At 45.5% G+C, this 25,525-nt stretch overlaps 1 protein-coding gene across 3 annotated transcripts in view; it reads left to right on the top strand.

The window, feature by feature from the left end:
* The window catches only part of Ptprg (protein tyrosine phosphatase receptor type G), a 672,889-nt gene that overhangs the window by 529,189 nt on the left and 118,175 nt on the right, over positions 1-25,525 (top strand). For all 3 annotated transcript variants that reach the window (XM_050161098.1, XM_050161099.1, XM_050161100.1), the window contains 2 exons: positions 10,872-11,029; positions 22,973-23,165. In XM_050161098.1, the coding sequence (XP_050017055.1) occupies positions 10,872-11,029; positions 22,973-23,165 (351 nt within the window). The remainder of the gene's footprint in view (positions 1-10,871; positions 11,030-22,972; positions 23,166-25,525) is intronic.

Raw genomic sequence — 25,525 nt, forward strand, 5'->3', positions numbered from 1 at the left:
TTTTTCGAGACAGGGTTTCTCTGTGGTTTTGGAGCCTGTCCTGGAACTAGCTCTTGTAGACCAGGCTGGTCTCGAACTCACAGAGATCCGCCTGCCTCTGCCTCCCGAGTGCTGGGATTAAAGGCATGCGCCACCACCGCCCGGCTTGTGTGCTTTCTTCATGGCACTGCCACATCCAGTGTGTATGTGCGCGCGCATGTGCATGTGTGTGTGTGTGTCTGTGTGTGTATGATCAAATACTCACCATGTAACAGCCTGAGCTTTCGTTTTGATCTTGCCCCAGTCCTCACGTCCTCCAGATATGTTTCAAGTGAATTAATGAGGGTTCTGTTGGAATGTTTACCTGGAAGCAATCGTTCAAATTATTTTCCCTCTTTCCAATGAGGGAGCCAGTGCCATGCTATCTGCGGCTCACTGATCGTTCTGAACATTTACAGCTCACTGGTGATTTTGAGCATCATAACACGCGACAAAATTTCCTGTTTGAAGTTTATGTTTCCAGCACTTAATTACATGGAACTTTCCTGAAGTGTGCTATAAATGTTCAGCAGCCAGCGCCGGGCTAATTGGCTTCTGTCTTTTTATGGATCCAGGAAGGACTGATGCCTATCTGAATGCTTTTGATCTCAGAATCTTCTAGAAACAGACAGGCTTAAGCCATTTCCAGTTTCCTGGATTTCACTTTATCAAAACCTCCACCATAGATGCGAGCTGTTTCCGTTTCTTTTCTTGGCCAAGTCCAGGAAGTAGGATGCTGTGTGATTGCTATTTTATCACTAAATGGCATTGTTAACAATAGTGTTAAGACATAAAAAGGCCTCAGAAGTTCTCATTCAACCACCCTCCTTTGTCAATGTGTTATCATTTGAACAGGACCATGGGAGTTTAGGGGAACATGCTTAACCTTGTTTCGGTGAAATATAAAGAACAAAGGGTTTAAGAAAAGTCTCTGGTGATCCACTGGTCTCCCTTGGGTGACTTTTATACCAGACTTCTCTGCTGTCCATATGTCACCTTAATAGGAGAAGTCCTGTCAACCTCAGGGCCAAGAGCACAAGATTTGGCTTTGAATATTATTTCTTCCTTTGACCAGATGTACAAACAAATCACGTATTTTCTCAGTGGCTCAGTTTTCTCCACTGTATGGTGAGGCCTTTGGTTTATCTTGGAGATCTATTATCTCCCAGCACACAGTGTCCCTGGCACATGGTAAGTGCTGAACATGAGCTAGGTTCCCTCCTCTCCCATGTCCCATGTTGACTTACACTTGTGGGTAGGTGAAGATGTCCTCTCGAGTGTTCTGATTGTGTTTCCTCCTGGCTGTTGAGTGAGTGTATGACGCTGGACTTTGCTGAAACATAGAAAACCTAAAGGAAATGAAGCCAGGCATGGTAGTAACGCCTGTGGTCCCAGGACTCAGTAAGCAGAATCAGGAGGATCACAAGGACAAGACTAGTCTGAGCTATAGACAAAAGCAAAAAAAGATCTCGAAAAGTAAAGGAAACAGCGAAAACGATGGTATAGATGGTCTGTGGTAACCAGTACTGTTTTGAGTAGGGTAAAGAGCCAGAAGAGGGAAGAAAGGAAAAAGCAGATCCATCATAGCTGTTTGACCTGCCCGTGGACTTAGCCCTGCCCTGGTGCTTTCTACGGGTAGCCTTGTTTCATCCCTGCAGTTGCCTAGGAGATAACAATGCTGTAGCAGATAGGGAGCTGAGGCTTCGGAGAGATTAGCTGACATGTCCAGTCCCCATAGTGGAACACTGAGCCCAGTTATACTGAATACTGAGATGCATTTTCCTTTTTCTCTGTCTCCCGTTCCTATCTCTCTTTCTTTTTTTCACTAACAGGGTCTCAGTTTGTAGTCCCAGCTGGCCTCAGACTCCTAGAGATCTGGCTATCTCTGCCTCCGGAGTGCTGGGATTAAAGGCGTGTGTCACTATGTGCAGTCTGAGATGCCGTCTCTTTCTGCTCTGCCAGGCCACCTTCTGGCACCACCCACCTTCTTGTTTATTGCCCGAATGAGTTAGTTCTTGTGTACCAGGTTCCTCTTTTTGTGAATTTGCTCTTTGCCTTGTTCAGAGGGAAGCCACGTGAATGTATTACCCTGTCAGTTAAAGTCTCCGGGGCTTTACAGGTCGAGAGACAGGCCCTAAAACTGCTCGGGATGGTCCTGGACTTTGACATTATAGAATTCCTGGAACTTCAGTGCCACATCCATTTCTCTGATTGTGGACCTCATAATTTCTCTTTGTTTTATCTGAACATCAACTTGAGATGAAAATGCCATGTTTGGTCAGCTAATCACGGAGGCTAGATGGCTTTGCAGCAGGGTCTGTGACGGTCATTATCTTCGGCCTCTCTGAGCTTGCCTTTAGGTGTCCAGGTTCTTCAAATAGGTTCTCCAGCCTATAAGCCAATCCTACTTAGCCCACACAACCACACCAGATACTTATGTTACTGTAGATGTTCCTAGATTTTCCTCTAGAGTGGGCCTGTTAGGGAGACAAAATACGTCATGTTGCCTTGTTCTTGCTTCTTTTGAATATCCCACTCTTCTCTATGGGTAGCAGTGTGCATCACCGTGCTTGGCAAATCCCACAGTTCTGGATGACGTCACTGGTCTCCTCCATATGTTAACTATTCAGCGTATTTTATGGAGAACCTTCTTTGTCCCTATGTAACCAAAGCATTGCAAATATTAAGTTATTAACACACTGAAAAATGCAATCAATCAGGTGATTATCATCTAATGTTTTAATGATCACATTTTTAATCCAATTATGCATGTTTGAATCTTTCAAATTTTCTTTAATTAAAAATTGCCTCTTGGCACTGCTATCAGAAAGAAGAAATTGAACAGAATGAGCCAGATATAATTTAATGTTGAGGGGAGCTGCAAGGATAACTGGGCTGGGCTGAGCTTAATGGCTGACCGTGACTTTAAGGCCCTCATACAAAATTTCCTAATTGATAAGCAAAATTTAATCATCTTCGAATATACTTCATTTGCATTCAAATAAGGTACTCCTTTTTCCAAACAAACCTCCCCTAACTGATTATTCATATTGTCGCTCAAAATGCTTAGAAATGAAAGACAGAGTTGGGTGAAGTGTAGACTACTTAATACAGTGTGTATTTAATATAAAAGTCATACATTATTCATCTTCGCAATTTGAATAACTTTGAATTTAGCATCCCTGTTCCTCATTTTTTTCTTTGATGAACAATTAATTATTAAAATATAATATTGTCTGCATACAGCACCCGGGATCCTTGAAAGTGGAACAGGAGGCTTCTCCCTTTTTCGCTTCTTTGATGTGCTCGTGCACACACCTGCTTATTCTGGCACAGTGCAGGGCATGCTGGGAGAATTTAGTGTCTCGTATGTTTACCTCAACTGGTAAGAGGCTGCAATAAGAATGCTTTGGATTCAAGTTACTAATTAGTCTAGAAGTTGGGGGAAGTGTGCAGTTCTGAGAGGGCATGGAGCCCACACAGCCCCTGTAAGATCACAAGACACACAAGTTTCATCGAACAGCCCTCCGGTCACTCTCGGTGCCCAGTGCTCTCCTAACCTCTTAAGGAATGTTAACTGGTGACTGCCCAGACTCCAGTATCAGGGCTCTCTTATTCCTTGTCTCAGAGATACGTCGGTTAGAGGGAAGCTGATTTGTGATGCTAGCCTAGGTGGTCTGGCCGGAGCAAGGCTCTCTGCTTCCTAATAGCTGCATTATTAAAATCTTCTTCATGAAGAGCTAAGGTCTCGGCTGGAAACGTGTTCTTATTTTTTTTCTTTCGTCATGCCTGGCATCAGGAATCTCACAGTTGGGTTCTGTTGGTTCGGTACCTATGGTTGAATAGACTGTGGGCCGTCCTGGAAGTTCTGCCATGTCAGGTGCCTCCATTCCCAAGTTCAAGACTATCCTGCAATACATGCAGTGTCTGGAATACCAACCTAAAAGTCAATTCTATTATGTACTGCCAGCAAAATAAATGATGATGGCACCTGAACTCATACATAGCATGTCTTCCCTGACCCTCTTGCAAGTCTGGCTCTGCCTTATCAGGGTGACATTTGTATCACATTGTGTGGGACTCCTTCCAGAACCTAAAGACAGAGGTAGGCACATTTTGGACAGAAAGCCCAGTCCTTTCCGCTGCCAGTTTTGGCACAGCCCCGAGCTTCTACACTGCATCTTTAATTAGGCAAAATGTTATTCCCCCAGCATGAGTTACAGTCTTCTCATTAATGCAGACATATTTTGAAGGGTGCATGCAGCCATTAGTAGAATTTAGAATGTCCTTAATAAGATTGTAGAAGTGATTCTGTTACATAAGTCCTAACACAAGATCTTTGATTTTTATCTCTTGGCCTGCAAAACCTAAAATATTTACTATCTGGTACTTGACGGAGAATGCTTGCTATCCTTGCTTAGAAACACAGCAAAGGCTAGTCTGGGATTCTTCGGTGGTTGCTCTCAGACGAGGGTTCCCTTGAAAAATGAAGGCTGACAGTGGACCAGGCACCAAGTAGCTTCTTAATTGTCTCAGCAACCCTGAAGGCTATAAAATCTCACAATTGCTATTTTATGGATTATAGAAATAGCCCAGAGAGGCTAGCGCTTTTGCCCAAAGTTGCACAGCTTTTAGGTATCATTGTATCCCATGGCTCAGGCTACAGGCTTGGCACAGGCAGATGTGCGCCCTGAAGGCACCAGTAGTCAGCTTGAAAAAGCAAAGGCTCGAGGCGAGGTGTGGGTCCTGAAGGCATTGCTTTCCCTAATACTAAGGAAGAATTACCCTTGAGTGGCCTGCTCTTCACAAGCTTTTGACCCCATCTCTGTTATTTTTCTCCCCTATTGTAATGGTCACAAACTGGACTAAATCAACAGTTCTCGGAGTGACCCTTGGTCTGCAACTCAGCTCTGGACACAGTGGCTTTGTTTTTCACTGTGAAGAGTTGCTGGGCTCCAGAGTAGGGTTTTTTTTTTTCCTGAAGAAATGGTAGTCTCTCTCCCAAAGCCCTTACCTATGGCAATCTCAAGCCTTCTGGGTGGGTGGAGTGGTGGTGACCGAATGGAGAATTGGAATCCAGCCCCTGGCTGCGTCTACCCCTTCATCACAGAACTGAGCGCACCTTGTAAAGAGTCAAGGCCAGGGCTCTCTGCTTAATATACAGCAGGGCCCACACTTGAAGCTCTCGAGACCATGGGAAACTCCTGCTGAACCCGTATTGTCATACTGCATCGCCACCTCCTTGGTGGGACAGGTTGCTGCTGCATCTCTTCCTGCTGAGGCCCGTGTGATGCCAAGGGAGACAGGAAGGTGCCGGTTTTGTCACTCATGATGCCAAGCCCTGGACACGTCCTCTGGGGATTCCCTGTGTTGGCTGTTACATGGACCAGGAAACAGGCACAGGCCAAAATAGCCCTTCTCGCAGCCAGACCAGTCCCAGCCAAGCACACTCTCATAATTGTCCCCATGATTTGGCTCGCTGGTAACCAGGTAGAATTAAAGGTCAGACTTGCCAGGGGGTGGAGAGGCAAACCCTCTGGTTTTCTCCTTTTGTTAAGCCCGGAATGCTTTTCCCCCCCATGATTTTGATTGCAAAACCCATAATTTAAAAACTTCTGCATTTATTAGGTGATTTTTTTCTTTTAAAAAAATGCATCATGAAAATCCATCTTGAGACTGATGGGGATGTCCTATCAGGAACTCACCAAGGCCAGCTGGCCTGGATCTGAAAAAGCCTGGGTTAAAACTGGTCTCGCTGAACATAGCGGACAATGAGGACTACTGAGACCCCAAGAACAATGGCAATGGGTTTTTGATCCTACTGCACCTATTGGTTTTGTGGGAGCCTAGGCAGTTTGGATTGCTCTTTGGGCTTACGAGGGAGGGGGACTAGACTGGGGGAGGGGGAGGGAAAGGGGAGGCGGTGGTGGGGAAGAGACAGAAATCTTTAATTAATTAATAAAGAAATAAATAAATTAAAAAAAATAAAATAGAACTATGAGAAAAAAATCCATCTTGAACTTCTAGGAGAATGGGCTTCTCTTGCTGATCCTCCGTAAGTGACCGCCATCCTCTGCCGTCTTACAACACAAAAGTCTATATTTAGCTTCGCGCTGCCTTGGTTCTCACATTGCTCACGCATCTCAAAGTGCTTGCTTGCTGGATATGGAGATCATTCAGTCAGGGAAGTGCTTGCCGCACCATGATGAGTATGGTCCCCAAAACAAAATAAAAATAACCCAGCTGGGACAATGGAGCAAGTTTCTTATCTCGGTGCAAGGGTGACAAAGATGGGCTTCCACCCTGGGGTTCACTGGCCACCCAGCCTAGCCTGGTTGGTGAGTTCCAGGCCAGGAGGAGACCCTGTCACAAAAACAAGGTGAACACTACCTGGGAAGAGGCTGACTTTCAGCCTCTACGTGCAAGCATCCTATGCATCCACAGGAACCGTGCACCACACACGTGCGCACAAAACTGCATCCTTTGTAGGCCTGTGTACTGCTAGGAATTATCATGGCCTGTTTCTTAGCGCCCTGGTTTGTCTAGACTCTGGGTGTTGAGTTCATAATGGGACTGGCTTGATGGAGGTTACGTATCAAACAATTTAAAGTTTGCAAAGCTTAGAACAAGACCTTCTGCGTGTATTGAATGCAGAGAAAGTGTTTGCCATACAAACAAGATATTGCCGAATAGAGAGGATAACCCATGATGTCTTGTTTTAAAAATAGTGTCTCTTCTAGAAGACAGTACAGTTTCAGTGATTTCAGTGCATTTGCTTTCTGCTGAGGTTCTGGCAGTTTCTACCCGGTGCCTAGACTTCTGAAGTGTGGCAGTCATACTGTGCCTGTCCTAGGTATTCTACATGGGCAATGTCAAATCATGGAAAGAATGTGGTTACAGGCATATTGCTGCGTCTAAATGGTTGCTTGGAGATTTGAGTCTACCAGCAAAGTCCTGGGAGCTGGGGTGGAAGCTACTTAGGAATGGAAGTGAACCATTAGCAGGATTTTGATAGCCTTAAGACATCTGCAACTTTAATGGGGGGGGAACTTCTGTTTTAAATTCAGGTCTTTCCTGGAGATGCAGACAGAAGCTTGAACTTTCTCTGATTTGCAAAGAAAGGTATATAAGTCGCTAGCGGGGAGGGTAAGAAGACTGTTCTGTTCAATCTAGAGAATGATATGTGGTTGCTGTATTTTCAGTTTTGCATGAGTATGTTTATTGTTTACAATAAGCTAAAGTAAAAGAATAAATAGCAAGTGATTGATGATAGGTGATAGCTAGATGATAGCTAGATGATAGCTAGATAGATAGATAGATAGATAGATAGATAGATAGATAGATATGATTGATAGGTAGATATGATTGATAGATAGGTAATAGATAATGGTAACTACATGATAGATAAATGATAGATGATATATAATATCTACTATATAGTGATATATAATGATAAATAATTGATAGGTAGATTATAGATAAATAATAGCTAGGTAATTAGATGATAGGTAGGTAGATGATGGATGGATGGATGCTGGATGGATGGATGGATAGATCAATCGATCAATAGATAGATAACAAAACATTGTTAAAGCAGGTACATAAAACACCCAACACAAATTGACTGAGGAAGCTCCTATTAAGGCAGTCAGCTAGAGTCCCAAATAGAGAGAGTCTCTGACTGTACAGTGGCCCCTTGTTTTAAAAAAATCTGTCCTATACGATATTACAGTTTTAGTCATTTTGTGGTTTAGAATGGGAAGAACAGTCTTCAGTTCTTCATTAAACAGAAATGTACGGTTCACAAGGGGAAGGACAGACCGCCACAAGAAAATAGCATCAGATCAGATGTTCAAAGCATCTAACAGAAACCACCTGGATAAGTTGAGACCTGCAGCAGAGTTCCCAATTGAGCCTTGTCTTCATAGATGAGCATCCGTGGCTAGACTTTCATCTTCTCTCTTCAAAAGTTATGGGATAGTTCCGGGCGGTGGTGGTGCACGCCTTTAATCCCAGCACTCGGGAGGCAGAGGCAGGCAGATCTCTGTGAATTCAAGGCCAGCCTGGTCTACAAGAGCTAGTTCAAAGACAGGAACCAAAAAAAAAGCTACGGAGAAACCCTGTCTCGAAAATCAAAAAAAAAAAAAAAAAGTTACGGGATAGGTAGTGGTCACCTGTCGGAAATGGTTTGTCTTCATTGTTCTCAGGGTCACAGTGGTTTTACTCTTGGGTTGGTTTTGTCCTCCCTGTCACAGCCCATCCACAAACAAGGAGCCGTAGAGGACACTGGACCATGTGACCAACAGGGAAAGCAACTCCACATTCATAGCCAGCCTCTTAGTGAGCTTACGCAGCACTTGGCCCTTTGCTAGTTTGCTTTTCTATGTTAATGGACAGCAACTTGGGGGAGAAAAGAATTTTTTTGGCCTACACTGTTGTATTAATCCATCATTGGGGGAAACCAAGGCCGAAACCCTGGAGGCACACTGCTGCTGGACTGGTCACGCTCTGCCTCCTGAGTACTCGCTTTCTTATGTGGCCCAGTCTTCTCTACTGTACTCTGCCCGTGTGCTCAGCAGCACTCACGGTCCCACTGCCCGAAATGTCCCCCTAATTCATTGTAGGTCCTTTCGTCAAAGCTGCGTAGCCTCAGACAGACACCAACTTGCCGTATGTTCTACTTTTCACAGACAGACCTTGTCAGGGTCATTGTCTCAGCCTGAATATTATTATTCTTTATTTGAGTCAAGATGTCCCTTCCTCCTCCTTCCCTCCCTCCGTCCCTCCTCCTTCCCTCCCTCCCTCCCTCCTGCTTCCTTCCCTCCCTTCCTCCCTCCTCCTTCCCTCCCTCCCTCCCTCCCTCCCTCCCTCCCTCCCTCCCTCCCTCCCTCCTGCTTCCTTCCCTCCCTCCCTCCCTCCTCCTTCCCTCCCTCCCTCCCTCCTCCTTCCTTCCCTCCCTCCCTCCCATTTTTTCTCACCAGCCTTTCTTTTTTTTTTCTTTTTTTAAATTTATTTATTTATTTATTTATTTATTAAAGATTTCTGTCTCTTCCCCACCGCTGCCTCCCCTTTCCCTCCACCTCCCCCAATCAAAGACCCCCTCCCTCGTCAGCCCAAAGAGCAATCAGGGTTCCCTGCCCTGTGGGAAGTCCAAGGACCACCCACCTCCATCCAGGTCTAGTAAGGTGAGCATCCACGAAACTGCCTAGGCTCCCACAAAACCAATAGATACAGTAGGATCATAAACCCACTGCCATTGTTCTTGAGGTCTCAGTAGTCCTCATTGTCCACTATGTTCAGCGAGACCGGTTTTAACCCGGGCTTTTTGAGACCCAGGCCCGCTGGCCTTGGTGAGTTCCCGATAGAACATCCCCCTTGTCTCAGTGTGTGGGTGCACCCCTCGCGGTCCTGAGTTCCTTGCTTGTTCACCAGCCTCTTTCTAGGGCCAGCATTTTCAAGGCAGAGACATTCCCTGCCTAGGTTTCACTTGGAGCTGAAAAGGCCTTGAATAACACTACTGTTTTCACTTACTCCTTTTTTAAAAAAATTATTTATTTTTGTTTTCTGTTCATGGGTGTGAAGGTGTTGGATCTCCTGGAACTGGCAGGCAATTATGAGAATTATGAGCTGCCACGTGGGTGCTGGGAATTGTCGTACCTGGGTCCTTTGGAAGAGCAGCCAGTAGTGGTCTCAACCGATAAGTTACCCTGTCACCCTACCCTACTTTTTTTTTCTGAGACAGGGTTTCTCTGTGTAGCTCTGGCTGTCCTAAACTCACTCTGTAGCCCAGGCTGGCCTCAAATGCACAAAGATCTGCCGGCTTCTGCCTCCAGAGGACTGGGATTAAAGGCGGGCACCATCATGCCCAGCTGCTTTTCTCATTCTTCTGAGCAGATATCTCATAGTCAAGGGAGTGCGGGTTTGCTGTGGCTCCGGTAAGAGTGCAGTCTGTTACATTAGGGAAGGAATTACAGGGAGGCCTCTAGCACCGTGGCAACAAGCTCATCAGATGCTTGCCTACCTCTTAGCTAACTAGAGATTGGTAGAACTGGTGCCGACACCCAGCTAGTTTTCTTCCATTTTTCCCCGTTTTTATTCAGTCCTGAACTCCAGCCCATGCAGTAGAACCACGCACATTTAGGGTGGGTGAGCTTCCCTCCTGCCCCAGTCCGCCATCTCTGGAAACATCCTCAGAGACACACCCAAAGGTGTGCTTCGATAATGCCCTAGGTATTTCTTAATCCAGTCAAGTTGCCCGTGGGAACTAACCAGTGCACTTTCACCGAATGCATCATGATGAGTGTGACCCTTTTGAGAAATGAGTGTCGCATCAGCTCATGTGGCTGGTTGGTTTGTTCCTTTGTTTTGTTTGTTGTAGTAATTCTTTCATTTTCTTCCAAGTTTTCTCTCCTGGTTATTGGTCTAAAGTTGCTAGATAGAGAAAATTTCTGTGTTAAATAAAGCAAGATTGGGAAGGGCTTTCCTGTAGGACGTGTGAGTCTTCACTATGGTGGAGAGTTCTGAGTCCTGGGGAATAGGGAGGAACCGCCCTGCTGTGTCTATCCTGGCCTTGCTGGCTGGAAAACCTAATCTATAAGAAATGCAGCTTGTTCTGGTGTCTCCACCACCCCAGACTGGCTGGCCACCTCATTTTCTAAGGTCCTCCTGCCACCAGGTGGCAGTGCTTCCAGGGCATAGGCTGGGTGGGGGTCTGAGTGGGCCTGGGGTTTGAGCTATGTGTCTGAGGTGTGGTGCAGTCATACTAGATGGGGTGGGTGGGGGTCTGAGTGGGCCTGGGGTTCGAGCTGTATATCTGAGGCTGTTGTGACCTTCTCACCTCTTTCCCCAAACAGAGAAGGAGACCTTCCTGGATCCTTTTGTCCTCCGAGACCTCCTGCCCGCGTCCCTGGGCAGCTACTACCGATACACAGGCTCCTTGACCACACCTCCATGTAGTGAGATTGTGGAGTGGATTGTCTTCAGTAGGCCTGTTCCCATCTCCTACCACCAGGTGAGCATCCAGCCTCCATTTATGCTCTCTACCTTGACTGCATTTGCATTGAATATTTACTATTACTAGATACGATTAGTATGGGGTTTTATTTTCTGCTTTTTAATTCATTTCTTCATACAGTTTTAAACCCAAGGATAGCAGAATTTAAAATATGATTTCTCCATTGGGCGGTGGTGGCACGCGTCTTTAATCCCTGCCCTCCGGAGGTAAAGGCTGGCAGTTGAGGCTAGCCTGGTCTACAGAGTGAATTCCAGGATAGCCAGGGCTGTTACACAGAGAAACCCTGTCTCAAAAAGCAAAAACAAAACCAAATAAAAATATGGTTTCCCAATGCTGTCTTCTGGATGTGACAGAGTCAGTGCGGTCAATATCATACCTCCCCCTCCCACCCCCCGCCGCAGCATGGCTTTGCTGTCAGTAGTCAGTCATGGATCCAGGAGAGGTTAACAGGGCCCAACCCATCCCTATTGACTGGATTCTGGAGAAGGGGCAGTCGTATTCAGCTGAGTACCCACCAAGGACCCCTAACAGACTCAATGAATAGTTCCAAACCCATGGCCACACAGATAGTCCTTGTTAAACTCAGTGGCTCAAGGGTGAATAAGTAAGAAGACATGGATGTGGAAAAGGAACCTTTAGGGAGGAGAGAGAGTGATAGGGATGGGGTATTAGAGAGTGGGGGTGGCAGTGGGAGGGACTAGGAGACTCAGAATCCGCATTATACACACGTGAAATTGTCAAGGAACAAATTCCGTAAACACGGTATCAACAATAAGCTCTAAACATGAAAGAATATTCTCAGCTGAAGATTAACTTGCTGAGCATGGCAGGCATGGCAGGAGGTGTTGTCTGGGGTTTGGTTGTGTGGAAATAATAGCTGTCCACAGTGATAACTTGCATCAGAGGCACATATGTTCTCCCTGTGTGTTTCCCCATTTGTGGTCTTAGCAGGCAGATATTATTTAAACCCTCACTTTATGGTGGGGATAAAGACAGATCAGGGTCAGTGGCTTTCAGGATTCTGTGAGTACCCGGCCTACCACAGCTGAGAAAATAGATCCCTGTGCACAAAGAACTAGCCCTCATGCGTGGCTCACTGAGCTCTCCGGCCCTCGCTTCTTCTCACTGTCAGATGATCTAAGCAGAACAACAGGAAGGAGCAAAGTTGTGTTTTTACTCAGTTTCAGAGCGTTTCATCTGTGCTTGGCTGGACTTGCTGTTCTGGTCCTGGGTGGCCGGAAATTGGTGAAGGAAACAACCTACCCTCTCATGACCAGAAAGCTACCAGCAGCAAGGACAAGTTGGGCCATGCCACCAGAGGCGCGTCACTAAGACCTCGTCCGTGGGGTTAGCCTTTGGAGGAGCTGGCATCCTCTCGTTCCTGTCATTCATTTCTCAGTAGTGCCCGCATCTAGGGCATGGTACATCTGAGCCTTCCTGGAAGCCCACGCTATTTCTGAACAGGCTCCTTATATGTCAGTTGGATCAGTGACTCAAAAGCCTTGAGAGATGGGTACTGTCCTAACGGGGCACACACAGAGCACTAGAGTGTAGAGGCATTGGGTGCCATGGGTACTGCCCTAACGGGGCACACACAGGGTGTTAGAGTGCAGAAGCATTGGATGTGAGGACCCCAAAACTGGATGTTTCTGACCCATTGCTGCACTGCTTTCTTTTGATTTGGGTCTGAGTTGATCTCTTTGGAAGGTGAGACTCAGGCCAAACAGTTAACCATAGGGAGAAGCTTGTGAAAGGAGCCTGGAATTGGCACACTGGCTGAAGAAAGGGAGCTACCAGAGGCATGAGGACCCTTAGGTCACATCCTGAAAATTGACAGAATGAAGGGAAGACTGTTTGGAAATCATGTATTTCTTGTCAAAAGTTCAGCCTAGAGTCCTCCACATAGTTCTGTGGGAAAGACACTCGTAGCCACACCTAATGATGTGAATTCTGTCCCCAGGGTCTGCATGATGAAAAAAAGAGCGCCAGCTCCCACACATGTGACCCTCCAACATAAATAATAAGTAAATGTAATTTTAAAAACTTAAGACTTCAGCTTGTACTGGGAAAATATAGTAGGATGCCTGATGTGTAGTGCCAGGAACAGTGGGTAGGACGTGAGAAAGCAGGATGGAGCCACTAACCAGGGCTAACTAAAATGAAGGGCTCTTGGGAGGCTCTTCCCTACCCAGCTGTAGTAGACGGTTGCTTGTTTGTTCCTGGCTGCCCAGACCCCCATAATAATCACACAGAAACTATAGTATTTAAGCCACTGCTTGACCAATTACTTAAGCATATTGCTAGCTAGCTCTTACATCTTTGGTTAACCCATTTCTATTATTTTATATCTTACCAAGAAGCTGTGGTTTACTGGCAAGGTTCTGGTGCATCTGTCCCCAGCCGTGGCTACATGAGTTCTCTCTGACTCCGCCTTCTTTCTCCCAGCATTTAGTTTAACTCTCCTGTCCCTGCACCCAACTCTACTCTGCCCTCTCACAGGCCAAAGCAGCTTCTTTATTCATTAACCGATAAAAGCAGCATATATACAGAAGGACCTCCCACACCACTTAGCCACCCTTACAGTTGTAGGCAGCAGTGAGACAAAGGGAAGGAGAAAGTTCTAGAATGATGTGGCAATGCCAGTATTTAACTAATAACAGAAGCAATAAAATTTTCATCCCTGGGGGATAGTCTAGAGTTTTGGGTAGAGACTAGGGGTTAGGCTAAAGGGCCAGGTGGCTCTCTGCTTAGGCATGGGTCCAGCTATAACAAAGAGAGTTGACCACTTCAAGAAGTTTAAGCAGATAGTGTATTTTGGAGACACAGTAAGTCAGGGCATTTTTGAGGTGAGGCTGTGTAAGCCTTCCTACACAGGACTGACTTCTAACTAGGAAGCGAAGCCTGGGCTTTTTTTTTTTTTTTTTTTTTTTTTTTTTTTTTTTTTTTTTTTTTTTTTTTTTTGTCTGTCTTGCCTCCAGAGGTCTCATCAATCCGGGAGCTTCCTGCATGGCTTTGTAACTGATCCTGGGCTTTCACAGACCTCTCCTCTGGTTTGTTTGCTCTCCATTTCCCTCCCCACCGTGGCTGTACTAGTCCCAGTTGACCCTTAAGGTCAAGAGCTGGCAAGAGCTGGCTAAAGCCAAGTCTTCCATCCAGAAAGGATTCCTGAAGATGTATTTGAGAACCCAGCCAACCAAAATCTGGCCTTAAGTCACATGCCTGTTCTTAAATAAGCCAGCAGAGGTGCTGGGTAGTGCCCCCAAAGCATCCAGTGTTGACCTTTCTCGGGTTACAGGAAGCAGGCGCTGTAAGAGGTTCAAGAGAGCAGCCCTTTATCCTCCTGGCAGAGCAGGGTGGCATTGTGCCAGGCTAACCTGGGTTTTTCCGCTGTTAGCATCCATTTTTTTCTTTGAGGATGTTTTTCTTTTTAATTCACACCATGACAAAAAAAAAAAAAAGGAAGGACTAGCAATTTGGTTCCTGTACAAGATCTGCCAGCCGCAAGGAGAAAATGAAATAGAGACAAGTTTTCTTCCTCATGGTGAAGCCAACATTGTTTTGTTTTTAAAGAAATCAGTCCAAATATTTATCTCTGTAGGGCTGAGTAAAGAGTGTAGTTGATCTTTAAACGGGTCCTTTTTGTTACTTAAGATAAATGCTTCTGCCTTCAAATATTTAAATGCTTGAGCCATTGAAGTTAAGTAATAGGGATTTTCCCACTTTCGCTTGGGTTCCTGGTGAAACAGGAGTGAGGAGTGGCAGTTGGCTAACTCAGGAGGTTTGAAGGCCATCAGCATATGCTGGGTGGCTTTGGCAAACAAATATCTACTAGGTTCAAACAAAGCACACACTTTTGGGGAGTGGCTGTCTGCAGAAGTGTTTGTGGATTTGAAGCATTTTGACATTTGGAAGCTGGAGCTTTTAGAAAGTGCTATGTTGATACCCTTTCCGCCCTCTGGAGCTCCAGAACAAGGACACGCAAGGAGAAGAAGGATGTAGGCGTTTGCGTTGCCTTCCCTGGAAGGGATTGCTTTACAGAGAAACAAAGAAGAAAGAAATGGGACAAGCTTTCTAAGTTCTCATTACCCATTGCCTGCAGATAATGCTGCACTTTGTATCAGACCCTTCTCCCTACATCCCCGTCTCACTCCCAGAGGGAAAAGACAGCCTCCTTTCACTGTGGCTGCACTGGCTCCTTGCTGGCCAGCTTTGGAGAGGCTGCAGCTGCGTCACCTGACCCCTCACCCTGGAAAGCAAGTGTCAGTCAGCCCTCCAAGTGCTCTTGCTCTTGCTTCAGACCTTCCTGCTCTGCCACTGCCAGCATCCTTTCCGAAGCTAGCACAGAACACGCATTTCGGGGAGGCAGAGGCCAGTTTGGAAAAGCCAAATGGTTGGGGATTTTCTGCCTCCATCAGAAAGAAATCAGCCCAAGTCTTTGAGAATCTGCTCAGCTATTTCTCCGAATCCCCTTTCTCTTAACTCTTCTCTCATCTCTGTGGGTGCCTACAAGCAGCGAGCAGAATAAGCATGTTCTTCGTAAGATGTGGTAATCAGCCCAGGAGTAGGACCTGGGGGATATGGGTTTCTTTAAAGGCTTGCAGAACACACGGACAGATTCTTAAGCTGAGTCTTTTGTTTTCTCCTGTGAATCTACATAGGCCCTCCCCAGCTCTTAGCCAGTGAACTCAGCCTCTGGCATGTATGATAATACAGATCTAAATTTGGTGTTTTTTTTTTTTTTTTGATGGGACCTAGACATCTTGGTTGACCAGAAGTTGGTGTGGTTTATTTGACTCCGCTATCCCTCCATTCTAAATACCAGACAAAAGTCATGGGGCTGGGACTATGACTCAGCAGTGAAAGCACTCATTGTACAAATGTGAGAACCAAAGTTCAGATCCCTGGAAACCATAAAAATGCTGAGTGAGCATAGTGGCCGGCCTGTCACTGCCAATCTTAGAAGGCAGAAACAGGAGATCCCAGAGCTAGCTGGTTATCAAAACTAGCTATCTGGAAGGGCTTGGAGTTTGATTGAGAGAGACTGCCCCAATGAATGAATAAGGTGGAAAGGGATGGAGAATGATTGACTCGTGACATCAGTCTCAGACTTCCAAGTGCGTGCACACACAGGGGTAGCGGGATAAGAATAAGAGAGAAAATGGGAAATAAAGTGATGCCGTCTTGTCATCCAGTCAGAATAATGGCATTGCAAAATGATGGTCTGGGAGTAGGAGTAGGCCTCTGTCTTGGAGTCAGCTGCCTGTAGTCTCTCTGTATGCTTTCACGCGTACATAGACTGTATGGTCAGTACTGTGCTCTTGTGGTGAGCCCAGAAGATACTATTTTTGAGTTCACTGTGGCGGGACTCACTCCCTTCTGCAGCAGAGTCTCAGAAATGATGCTTCTTTGCCTATTGCCACCATCAGATCGGCCTCTCCTATGGGTTCAAATATGGCATTGCCTATAGTTTTCTCCAGTGTGACTTTTTTAATATTTGAATTTTATGTGCATGGGTATTTTGCCTACACATATGTCCATGGGCTACATGAACATGGTTCCTGGTACATGAGGAAGCCTGCAGACAGCACTGAATCTTCTGAAACCAGAGTTAGAGACTAGAGTGAACCACAGTGTGGGCACTTGGAATTAAACCCAAATCTTCTGCAAGAACAACACGGGCTGTTAACCACTGAGCCCTCTCTCAGCCCTTCACCATAAGTATGACTTTTAGGGGGGACGTTCTCTAATATTCCATAAATCCGAATGTCTTAATTAGTCTGCTTTGGATGTTTGACCTTTTTCTCCCCCTATCATCAGTGAGACAGATTGGAAAGGACAGGCTTATGTGCACTGCCCCCTCCCAGGCTGCTGCGTGTCTGTCAGACTAATTAGACCGTGTCTTTGCAGTTAAGCGCTTCTGCTTTGCGGGCTGGTTGCCTTCAAGGGGAGAGTTCCTTTGCTGACTCCGTTCCTCAGATACCTTTCTCTACTGTGTGCCTCCGTTTTCCCGTCTGTGGAAACAGGAAGGAAGGTGGAATGCCTTGACTTGTGCCTGACAGGAGAGGAAGCAGCTTCCTGTCTTCCTCACTCAACGATCTCCATAACCAAAGGACAGCCCTGCCCCTTTGACATAAAGCAAGCCATGTGTTTTGTCTAAACTCTGTAGCGGACACATTGAAATATATAAATAAGAACAGAAACCTAATTTTAACAGCGTTTAACCTAGCATTCTGAACTCTTACTAAAGTGTGGCCTGGATAATAAAAGAGCATGCGATAGCCCCTGCTGTCGCAGCAGTAGGGCCGTGACAGCGGTGTGTCAGGTATCCAGCGGTGTCCTTTCCAAGACCATCTGACGTGCAGTTCGTGTGTAGACAGAGAAGTTCTAAGTTGCAGGGTGACGATGCCGTGATTAGTCCAAAAGGGACTGCTTTCCTTGTTAATTTTCTGAAGGCAGTTTCTTCATGTAGAGGACCTATCTGTAATTGCCTTCCTGGAAAAGCATCCGAGCCGCAGGAAGGACGCGGCCTTGCCTTTAGCTAGCAAGTCTCAGAGCATTTTTTTTTTGCAGCTGTGGTTCTGAAGTGCACCCTGAGATGTTTAGGGTCATTGTCACTGTCCATTCTGTAATGGGGCGACAAACAGGGCCCACCCTACCATTCCTGAAAGAGTCAAAAACCAAAGCCTCTCCAGGACCGTAGATGAAACAGTCCTAATGCTGTCCCCTCGGTTTAGTTTGAACTGCTTCGATATACCCATCCCTTAAAGTACCACTTATTCCAGTGTTTAATGGCTCCTAATTCTATTACTTTTTATTTTCACTATTCTCTCCCCTTTAGCCTCAGTGGTCGCCTGTCCACGTCCTGTGGACCAAGAATTCCGGCGGCACACACAGGGCCTGAATAGATTTCAACTCTCCTTTGATTCAGACTGACAGATTAAAAACTAATTATTCTCTGGAATACTTTTATAATAAAAACTAAGTTGAAATGATTTATATACACTTCCAGCCAACACATTTGTGATTCAAGGTTAAAATTGTTCTTGTAACAGCCCCAGTTAAAACGCAATTACAGCTCCCCGAGCAGGGATAAAAGGAAGAAGTATTTTACACTCTCTTCAAAAGTTAAAAAGTCAATTTGATATTATAGAAATAAAAACTTTCATTTATTTTTACTAAATGATGAAGACTTCATTAGTTCCATTAAAGTTAAGATAAAGCCAAGTGTGTTCACCATCTCCTCCTGGAAATGGCTCAGGTGAATAGTGATGACAGATTAGGGATGTGGAGAGCATTTTCTTCTCGGCCGCCATTTTGTTCATGTCACCCCGCTGGCCCTGGCCATACGTGGTTTCCTTTCAGAACACAAAAGAGGACAAATTGATGATACTGGATACTTTGCTTGAATTGGCCTTGAACTTAACTAGCAGGAATTGCTGGGGACAAACTGTCACCACATTGGGTCCTCACTGCTGGCTTCTCGTTCACTGAATCATACTGTGGGCCCATTCAGTGTGACATGGTGCTGTTGAGAAAAACTGAGCCACTCAGATATGGGTTTCCAGTCTTTGACCTTTGGTTCCTTTGAGTCTCACGGGCCAGTTTCCTAGCTGGAGTCAGTAACATGATTGCCAACAGTAACAATGGCCCCAGCCTCACAAGACCTCTCTGATGACAAAGTAACAAAGCGCGTGCTACTTTGAGTATGGTGCCCACATATCATAAGAGCTTCTTTGTAAGTCTTAGTTGCTGGTGTCAGTGTTTGCCTACGCTACTGTTCTATTTCAGTGAAGAGACACCATGACCGAGCAACTCATAAAAAGACAGCATTGAATTAGAGGTTCCTTACAGTTTTGGAGACTTAGTCCATGATCATGGTGGGGAGCATAGCATCAGGCAGGCAGGCAGACACCAAAGCATTAGCTGAAGGCTTGCATCTTATCCAGAAGCCCGAGGCAGCATGAAAGAGACCTTGAGACTGGCATGGACTTTTGAAACCTCAAAGCCCACCCCAAGTGATGTGACTTCTCTAACACGCCCACACCTCTTAATCCTTCCAAAACAGTCTACCACTGGGAATCAAACATTCAAATACGAGCCTATGTGTCCATTCCTGTTCAAACCACCACAATAAAATAATAATATATTATTAATATTATCCTTTTAGGCTAAAAGTGCATTTTAAAACAATGTGTTCTAGTGTTTGTTGAACTGCCTGGTATAAAGTTTGATAAAATAACTAATAAAGAGAATGAGGAAGGGGCAGGACGCCACGTTCTCATTTGTAATCAGAGAGCACAGTCACCGTTAGCTACAGTCTTCATAAAATAAAATTAATTGTGGTGAGAACAGTATTTATTGAGTACTTCCTTGTATCAGGAACTATTTCAAACACTTTATATATAGCTACCCCTTAGAGAATGATCAAAAGCACACAAGGTAAGTACCATTGTTATCCCTGATGTACTACAAAGTCTCAGAAGGACAGGATACATGGGGAACCAGGAAGACAGCTCATTCTGAGAAATGCTTGAAAGCATGCGGACCTGAGTTTGGATCACCCAGTAACCTCCTCAGAAGCCAGATAGAACAGCACACGCCTGTAATTCCAGACCAGGGAGGCAGAGATAGGGAATTGCTGAGTATTGGTGCCAGCCAATCTAGCAGAATTGATGACCTCCAGGTTAGTGAGAGATTTGACTTCTCAAAGAGTAAAGTGGAGGGCGCTCAAAGGAGGCTCGTGACGTCAGCTGCCGGTCTCCACATTTACCTGCACATAGACATACAGGCATGTACATTTAAATATATACATAATACGTGCAAAAATAGGAGGAGTAAGTAAGGTGACCAAGACCGCACCTTTGTCCATTGGGATCTGAAAATGAAAGTTTGGACTCAAGAATTAAGAGTGGGGGTTTTAAGGAAGGAAAACGAGGCACAGGGCAGATGATCAAAAGCGGGAGATTGAGATGGTGCAACCAGAGCTGTAGCATGTCACATCATACAGCTCCTCCTCTTCTGGTCTTTGCCTTTCCCTGGACAATCCAAAATATAAGTGAAAGCCAGTTAATCCCAGCACTTGAGAGGCAGAGAGGCAGGCAGATCTCTGTGAGTTCGAGACCAGCCTGGTCTACAAGAGCTAATTCCAGGACAGGCTCCAAAACCACAGAGAAACCCTGTCTCGAAAAACCAAAAATAAATAAAGAAATAAAAATGAAATATACTTATATATGTTATATTACATATATATAATATATATTATGTATGAAGGTCAGTGGCGTTCTGACCCAGGAGATTTATTTCTCTACTGGCAGAACCAAGCATGGAGACTTTGTCCCAGTCCAAGAATCAGGGAGGTTACTACTCCGTCAACAACTGCGGCCATTATTACCAAAAGGATCGGCTACCGGCAATATCCATTCCTTTTAGAGGAATGCCAGCATTTAGCGAATGCTGCCAACCTTCCTAAAGGCGTTTGCTAAGCCTGCTAAGCCTGTCCTCCCACGTGAGCCCCTTTATGTGGCTGTCAAGGGACGCTATGATCCAGTTGACAATATAATATCATTTGGGTCATCAGTTCACTCAAAACCGCCACATCCTTCCTTCCAGATCTGCCAGGCGAGTTGAGTTAATGACAAGGCAGCCATATTGAGCTTTTAAACCGCAGCGTGTCATTAAGTTGTAAGAGCAATTTAAAGGAAGGCACTTTTGTGTTTAATTCACAACCTGCCTCTTTCTACAGTTATGTGACTGATTCTTTCCCCAAGGTTTCAGAAGTAAACTTTTCAGGAGTGAGTGCTAGTGGATAAGGAAGTACATACCAGGCTCTTCTCTTTGGCTCTAATCCCCCTCTGGCAAGACTGTCTCTTTGAGAAGACTTCCTATCTGACTTGGGTGTGGTAGTCCAGTCCGTGTTAATAACAAATCAAAAACCAAACAAGCAACAAGCAAATTCCCACCCTGAATGTCCCTCCCCCTTTATTCAACTCACTTCGCTATGGCTTATTTAAGCCACTTTTATTTTGCCTTTCCTGGACCTGGAGAGCAGCTGGTCAGCATCTTCTACAAGGGCCTTTTAATCAAATTGCGCCTCCCTCACCTTTTCTCCAGGCTGAACAGTTCTTCCTATGGCCTTTCCCATTGCCTTGCAAAATTTAAGCCTCCAACTTTTAATCATCTTGATTGGCCTTTACCTGGCCCTTCTCCGGCAGGTCCTTGTTAGTTCATTTCATAAAATTTTAGGAAGTCGTTCCTCCGAGAAAATCAGAAACCGGTACATTCATATTCTCTCTCTCTCTCTCTCTCTCTCTCTCTCTCTCTCTCTCTCTCTCTCTCTCTCTCTCTCTCTCTCTCCCTCTGTGTCATTTTGGTCATCCTGTCAAGCTAGTGGCATCACTGGGCTGGGGAACTTTTAGCCCCTTTGTTTGCATCTCAGTGGCATCAATGGCACGTATATTCACACCATCAACAGTCTAGGTGAAGGATTTCAGTTCTAGGAGTCTCCCAAGAACTGCATCTCTTTCTCATGCAAAGGAAGGAAGCCTCAAGTTATCGACAGTTGGTCATTTTCTGGGTCATTCTCTGAACTCTGTTAGGTCCAGCCTTGAAGATGACCCCTCCCCCCCGACTCAGACACTGCAAAAAATTCTGATAGTATTAATAATTGTCAAAGTTTTTACATACTAGTCTTGATGGCCAGCTACCTAGCTCCCCGAAGCCTACAACAGCTTCTAGCCCTCTTGCTTTTCTGCCCTTTCTTTGGTGACAAGATTATCTTTGTGGCTGACGAGAGCCATTGTGACAGCCAGTCAGTGCTCCATCTTTGCACACAGGAGAATGACCTTTCTTAATGATGCAGTGCTGAGGGCTACAAGGAATCCATCTTGATAGTCAGGATATGATTGTGGGGTACTGAGGTTTTTTTTCTTTTCTTTCTTGAAAATTTCATCAGTGTTCTTGTGGAAGATGTTTCTTCCCGGCCATCATGACAGCAGCTGATCTTCTTTAAGCACCTATGTTGTTCCAGATGAGCCAGGTAGAGTCCATCTTTTCAGGACCCTACATTGATAAGGCAGCTTGCGTTTTTAGAGAGTTTGTCTGTGACTAGCCAGCCATCTGGTAAATTTAGATCTGGGCAGTTGGACTTACCCACACAGCACTGAGCATCTTCATGACTTGGAATTTGATTTGGAGCACATGCACAGAGGCTTGCTTGTGAGAATTAACTGACATACATACATACATACACACATTGACTGACATACATACACACACACACACACATATTAGTTTTTCAAGACAAATTTTCTCTGTAGCTTTGGAGCCTGTCCTGGAACTAGCTCTTACCGACCAGGATGACCTCAAATTCACAGGGATCCACCTGCCTCTGCCTCTCCTGAGTGCTGGGATTAAAGGCATGAGCCACCACCGCCCGGCTGTAACTGCCGTTTCTTAAAATGTTAGCTTGTACTTTGAATGTTATATGTGGAGAAGTGTTTCGACCTCAGTCCTGTTGTTCAAACTCTGTCAGGTGAACACTGTTATGATTACCACTATTTGTGGAAGGAGAGTGGAGGCTCAGAGGGTCAGGGGAAGCCATGCGTGCAGGGCCTATAGTTCATACTTAGGCAGTTTACCGCGAGGACTTGCCGTAACTCTGCAGTTTTCCTCATAGTACTAAAGGTATTACTGGGACACTCTGCAGAAGGCACGTGTGGCTGAGAGCCCCATCCCACCCTCAGCTGAGAATGGTCCCCATTAGGGGTCAGGACAGAGATGCAGCCACTTGATATGGTTGCAGAAGGCTATCTACTATTGGGGTAGATCAGCTTTGGCCTGACCACTTGCCACTTTGTGTTCTGATCGCCCCATAGATGCCCTTTGGATCACAGAGCTTTACTAATTGCATTTTTCTCTTCCTCTCTCTGGTTCTCTGTCCAGCTTGAGGCTTTTTATTCCATCTTCACCACGGAGCAGCAAGACCATGTCAAGTCAGTGGAGTATCTGAGAAACAACTTCCGGCCACAGCAGGACCTGAATGACCGAGTGGTGTCCAAGTCCGCCGTCCGAGATGCCTGGAACCATGACCTGTCTGACTTCCTGGACAACCCACTGGGGACAGAAGCCTCTAAAGGTAAATGTTGACTGAGTTCTCTAGCCTGAGGGAGGAAGGTTTCTCATCATAAATTATAAAGGGAATAAAGACATGGATTTGGATCCTCAGAAGAGCCAGGCTTAGTACCATGCATCTGTAACGAGCTCCGGGAGTGGATGTAGGGTACAAAGACATGGAGAATGCACAGATCTCATTGACCAGTCAGTGTTTCCAGTCAGTGGGCTCCAAGTTCAGAGAGAGACACTGTCTCAAAAAATAAGGTAGAGAAAAGTTGAGGGAGACACCTGTTGTCAACCTCTGCAAACACACACACACAAGTTCAGAGTCAACCAAGAATTGGGACATGGTATTAAGATCATATGTTTCTCTGCAAAAAGAAATTTGTCTAGACAGTAAATAGAAATGGTGTGCGAATAATTTTGGTTAGCTTGTTTAAAATTGCCCCTCTCACTAGCAGGAATCAATTGGTCATCCTCTTGTCTATTTTATTTCCTACTTCCAAACTAATTAGTAATGTCTACATGAAACTCTTCTTTAGCCAGACTCTTTCTTGCTTCTGTATTTTATCGTTGTTGGTTTGTTTGTTTTTTGAGGCAGGGTCCCAGGTAGCCCAGGCTGGCCTGTAGTTTGCTGTGTGGGCAGAGTTGACCTTGAACTCTTGACAGTCCTCCTTTTGCCTCCTGAGTTTATGCAGTGCTGGGTATGGAACCCAAGGATTTGTGCTGTTGGGTTGAAGCGCTCTACCACTGAGGCACAGCCTTGGCCCTGTCCTACCTACTAGGCATTTCTCTGTTGCATTCCTGCTCACTCCCATGTTACAGGAGTGTGACTCAGCTTTGACTGCTTCCCAGAAGCCACCAGCTTCTTAAACCAGTGACAAGTTGAGTTTCAGTATCTGCTCAGGATGTGGGCACTTGCTGGCATCTTCCTTACATTTCTGCTTTCTCGTATGAAATAAACATGAGTTCCTCCCACAGAAACCCTTGTTCTTCCTTTATCCTTATTATTTTTTAATAATTTTATAATTAATTATTATTTTTAAAACTCATTCTAGTCAAAGTCATAGTCCTGGAAGGGGTGGGAACAGAAATTTTTGCCTTGGTGTCATGATAGAGCTCTTTCCCAACCAAACACTCTAATCCTTTGGAGTTGTGTGTTTGGCTGGCACGGGAAGAGCTCACGGGCTTTGCCAGCAAGAAGGCTGTGCTCTATATGGCACCGTGACATGGGGAGTTTATTCCAGGAATGTCTCCACCCTCATGAAAAAAGCTTTTTGGGTCCAGAGGAATAAGATTATAGTCCATGATAACTGTACTTGGATAATAATAATAATAAGCCCATTTTCCAAGCTCTTGAACCTGAAAAGGAGCTGAAAGGAAGACAGCAGGTAGGGGGAGTATAGGATGCAACATATGGAAGAGCATTTACCTAGTGTCAGAGCAAGGCCCAGAGTTCCGTGCTAGCTCAGAATGTCAGGGGTGGGAACAGGAATGAGTCGGGATCTGACCTGTCTGTGGTTTGGTATGGAACACCGGTCTGGCCTGGCGTGCTCACGAAAGGCTTGAGATTCATGTCTAGCCCCTTTCCTGCTACTGACAGACTATGACAGACTATGAGATGCCTCAGGGTTGGGTTGGTATAAAAGAAATCCTCACTTGGGCTAACCTTTTAAACTTAGCTAAAAATAACTGAACTCAAAGGCCTTTTCCCAAGGAACTTGGTGAAAGGAGACTTCTTTGGGGTTCTCTCTCTGTGAGAAGTCTGTGCAGAGGGCGTGCAAGGGATGTGAAATCTGGATCAAGAGGAACACACAGTCTGCTAGCTCGCGAATGCTGAGAACACTACAGTTGCAAAGCTGGGAACTAGACGGAGTGGCTGAGTGAGTGACAGAGGAGCTGTGCAGAGAGACTGTGTGGCCTCTGCTGTCTATGAAAGTTAGAGGGGAGTGGTCTTCCTTCCTTCCTTCCTTCCTTCCTTCCTTCCTTCCTTCCTTCCTTCCTTCCTTCCTTCCTTCCTTCGAGTGTCAAAGTGGACAAGGCCCTCCACTGAAGGTGGTGGCCTAAGCCTAAAAATGTGGGATGTGGTCAGTCAATTCCTTATTCTCCAAAGCTTTCTGCAGATCATGTACATTGCTAGCTCGTCGTATGTGTAATTTTGAAAAGGATGTCTGATATTAATTCTAGAGGGGTCATAAGGAGAGAGGTCGGGGAGAAGAGAGAGAGAGCTTTGCAATGCTGGTTGGATTTTTAGCACCATCTGAGTGTTTGATAACTGAACCTGTACAAAACACTGTCGTAGGCGTGGGTCTGAGCCCATGGGGCACCTATGGAAGCTTGCAGGTTCTTATATTGTAGAACAAAGCACTGGATCATGCCAGG

This window comes from Alexandromys fortis, unplaced genomic scaffold, assembly GCF_014885135.2.
Source record: "Alexandromys fortis isolate MF-2015 unplaced genomic scaffold, M_Fortis_MF-2015_v1.1 scaffold_123, whole genome shotgun sequence".
In the NCBI taxonomy this organism is placed as follows: domain Eukaryota; kingdom Metazoa; phylum Chordata; class Mammalia; order Rodentia; family Cricetidae; genus Alexandromys; species Alexandromys fortis.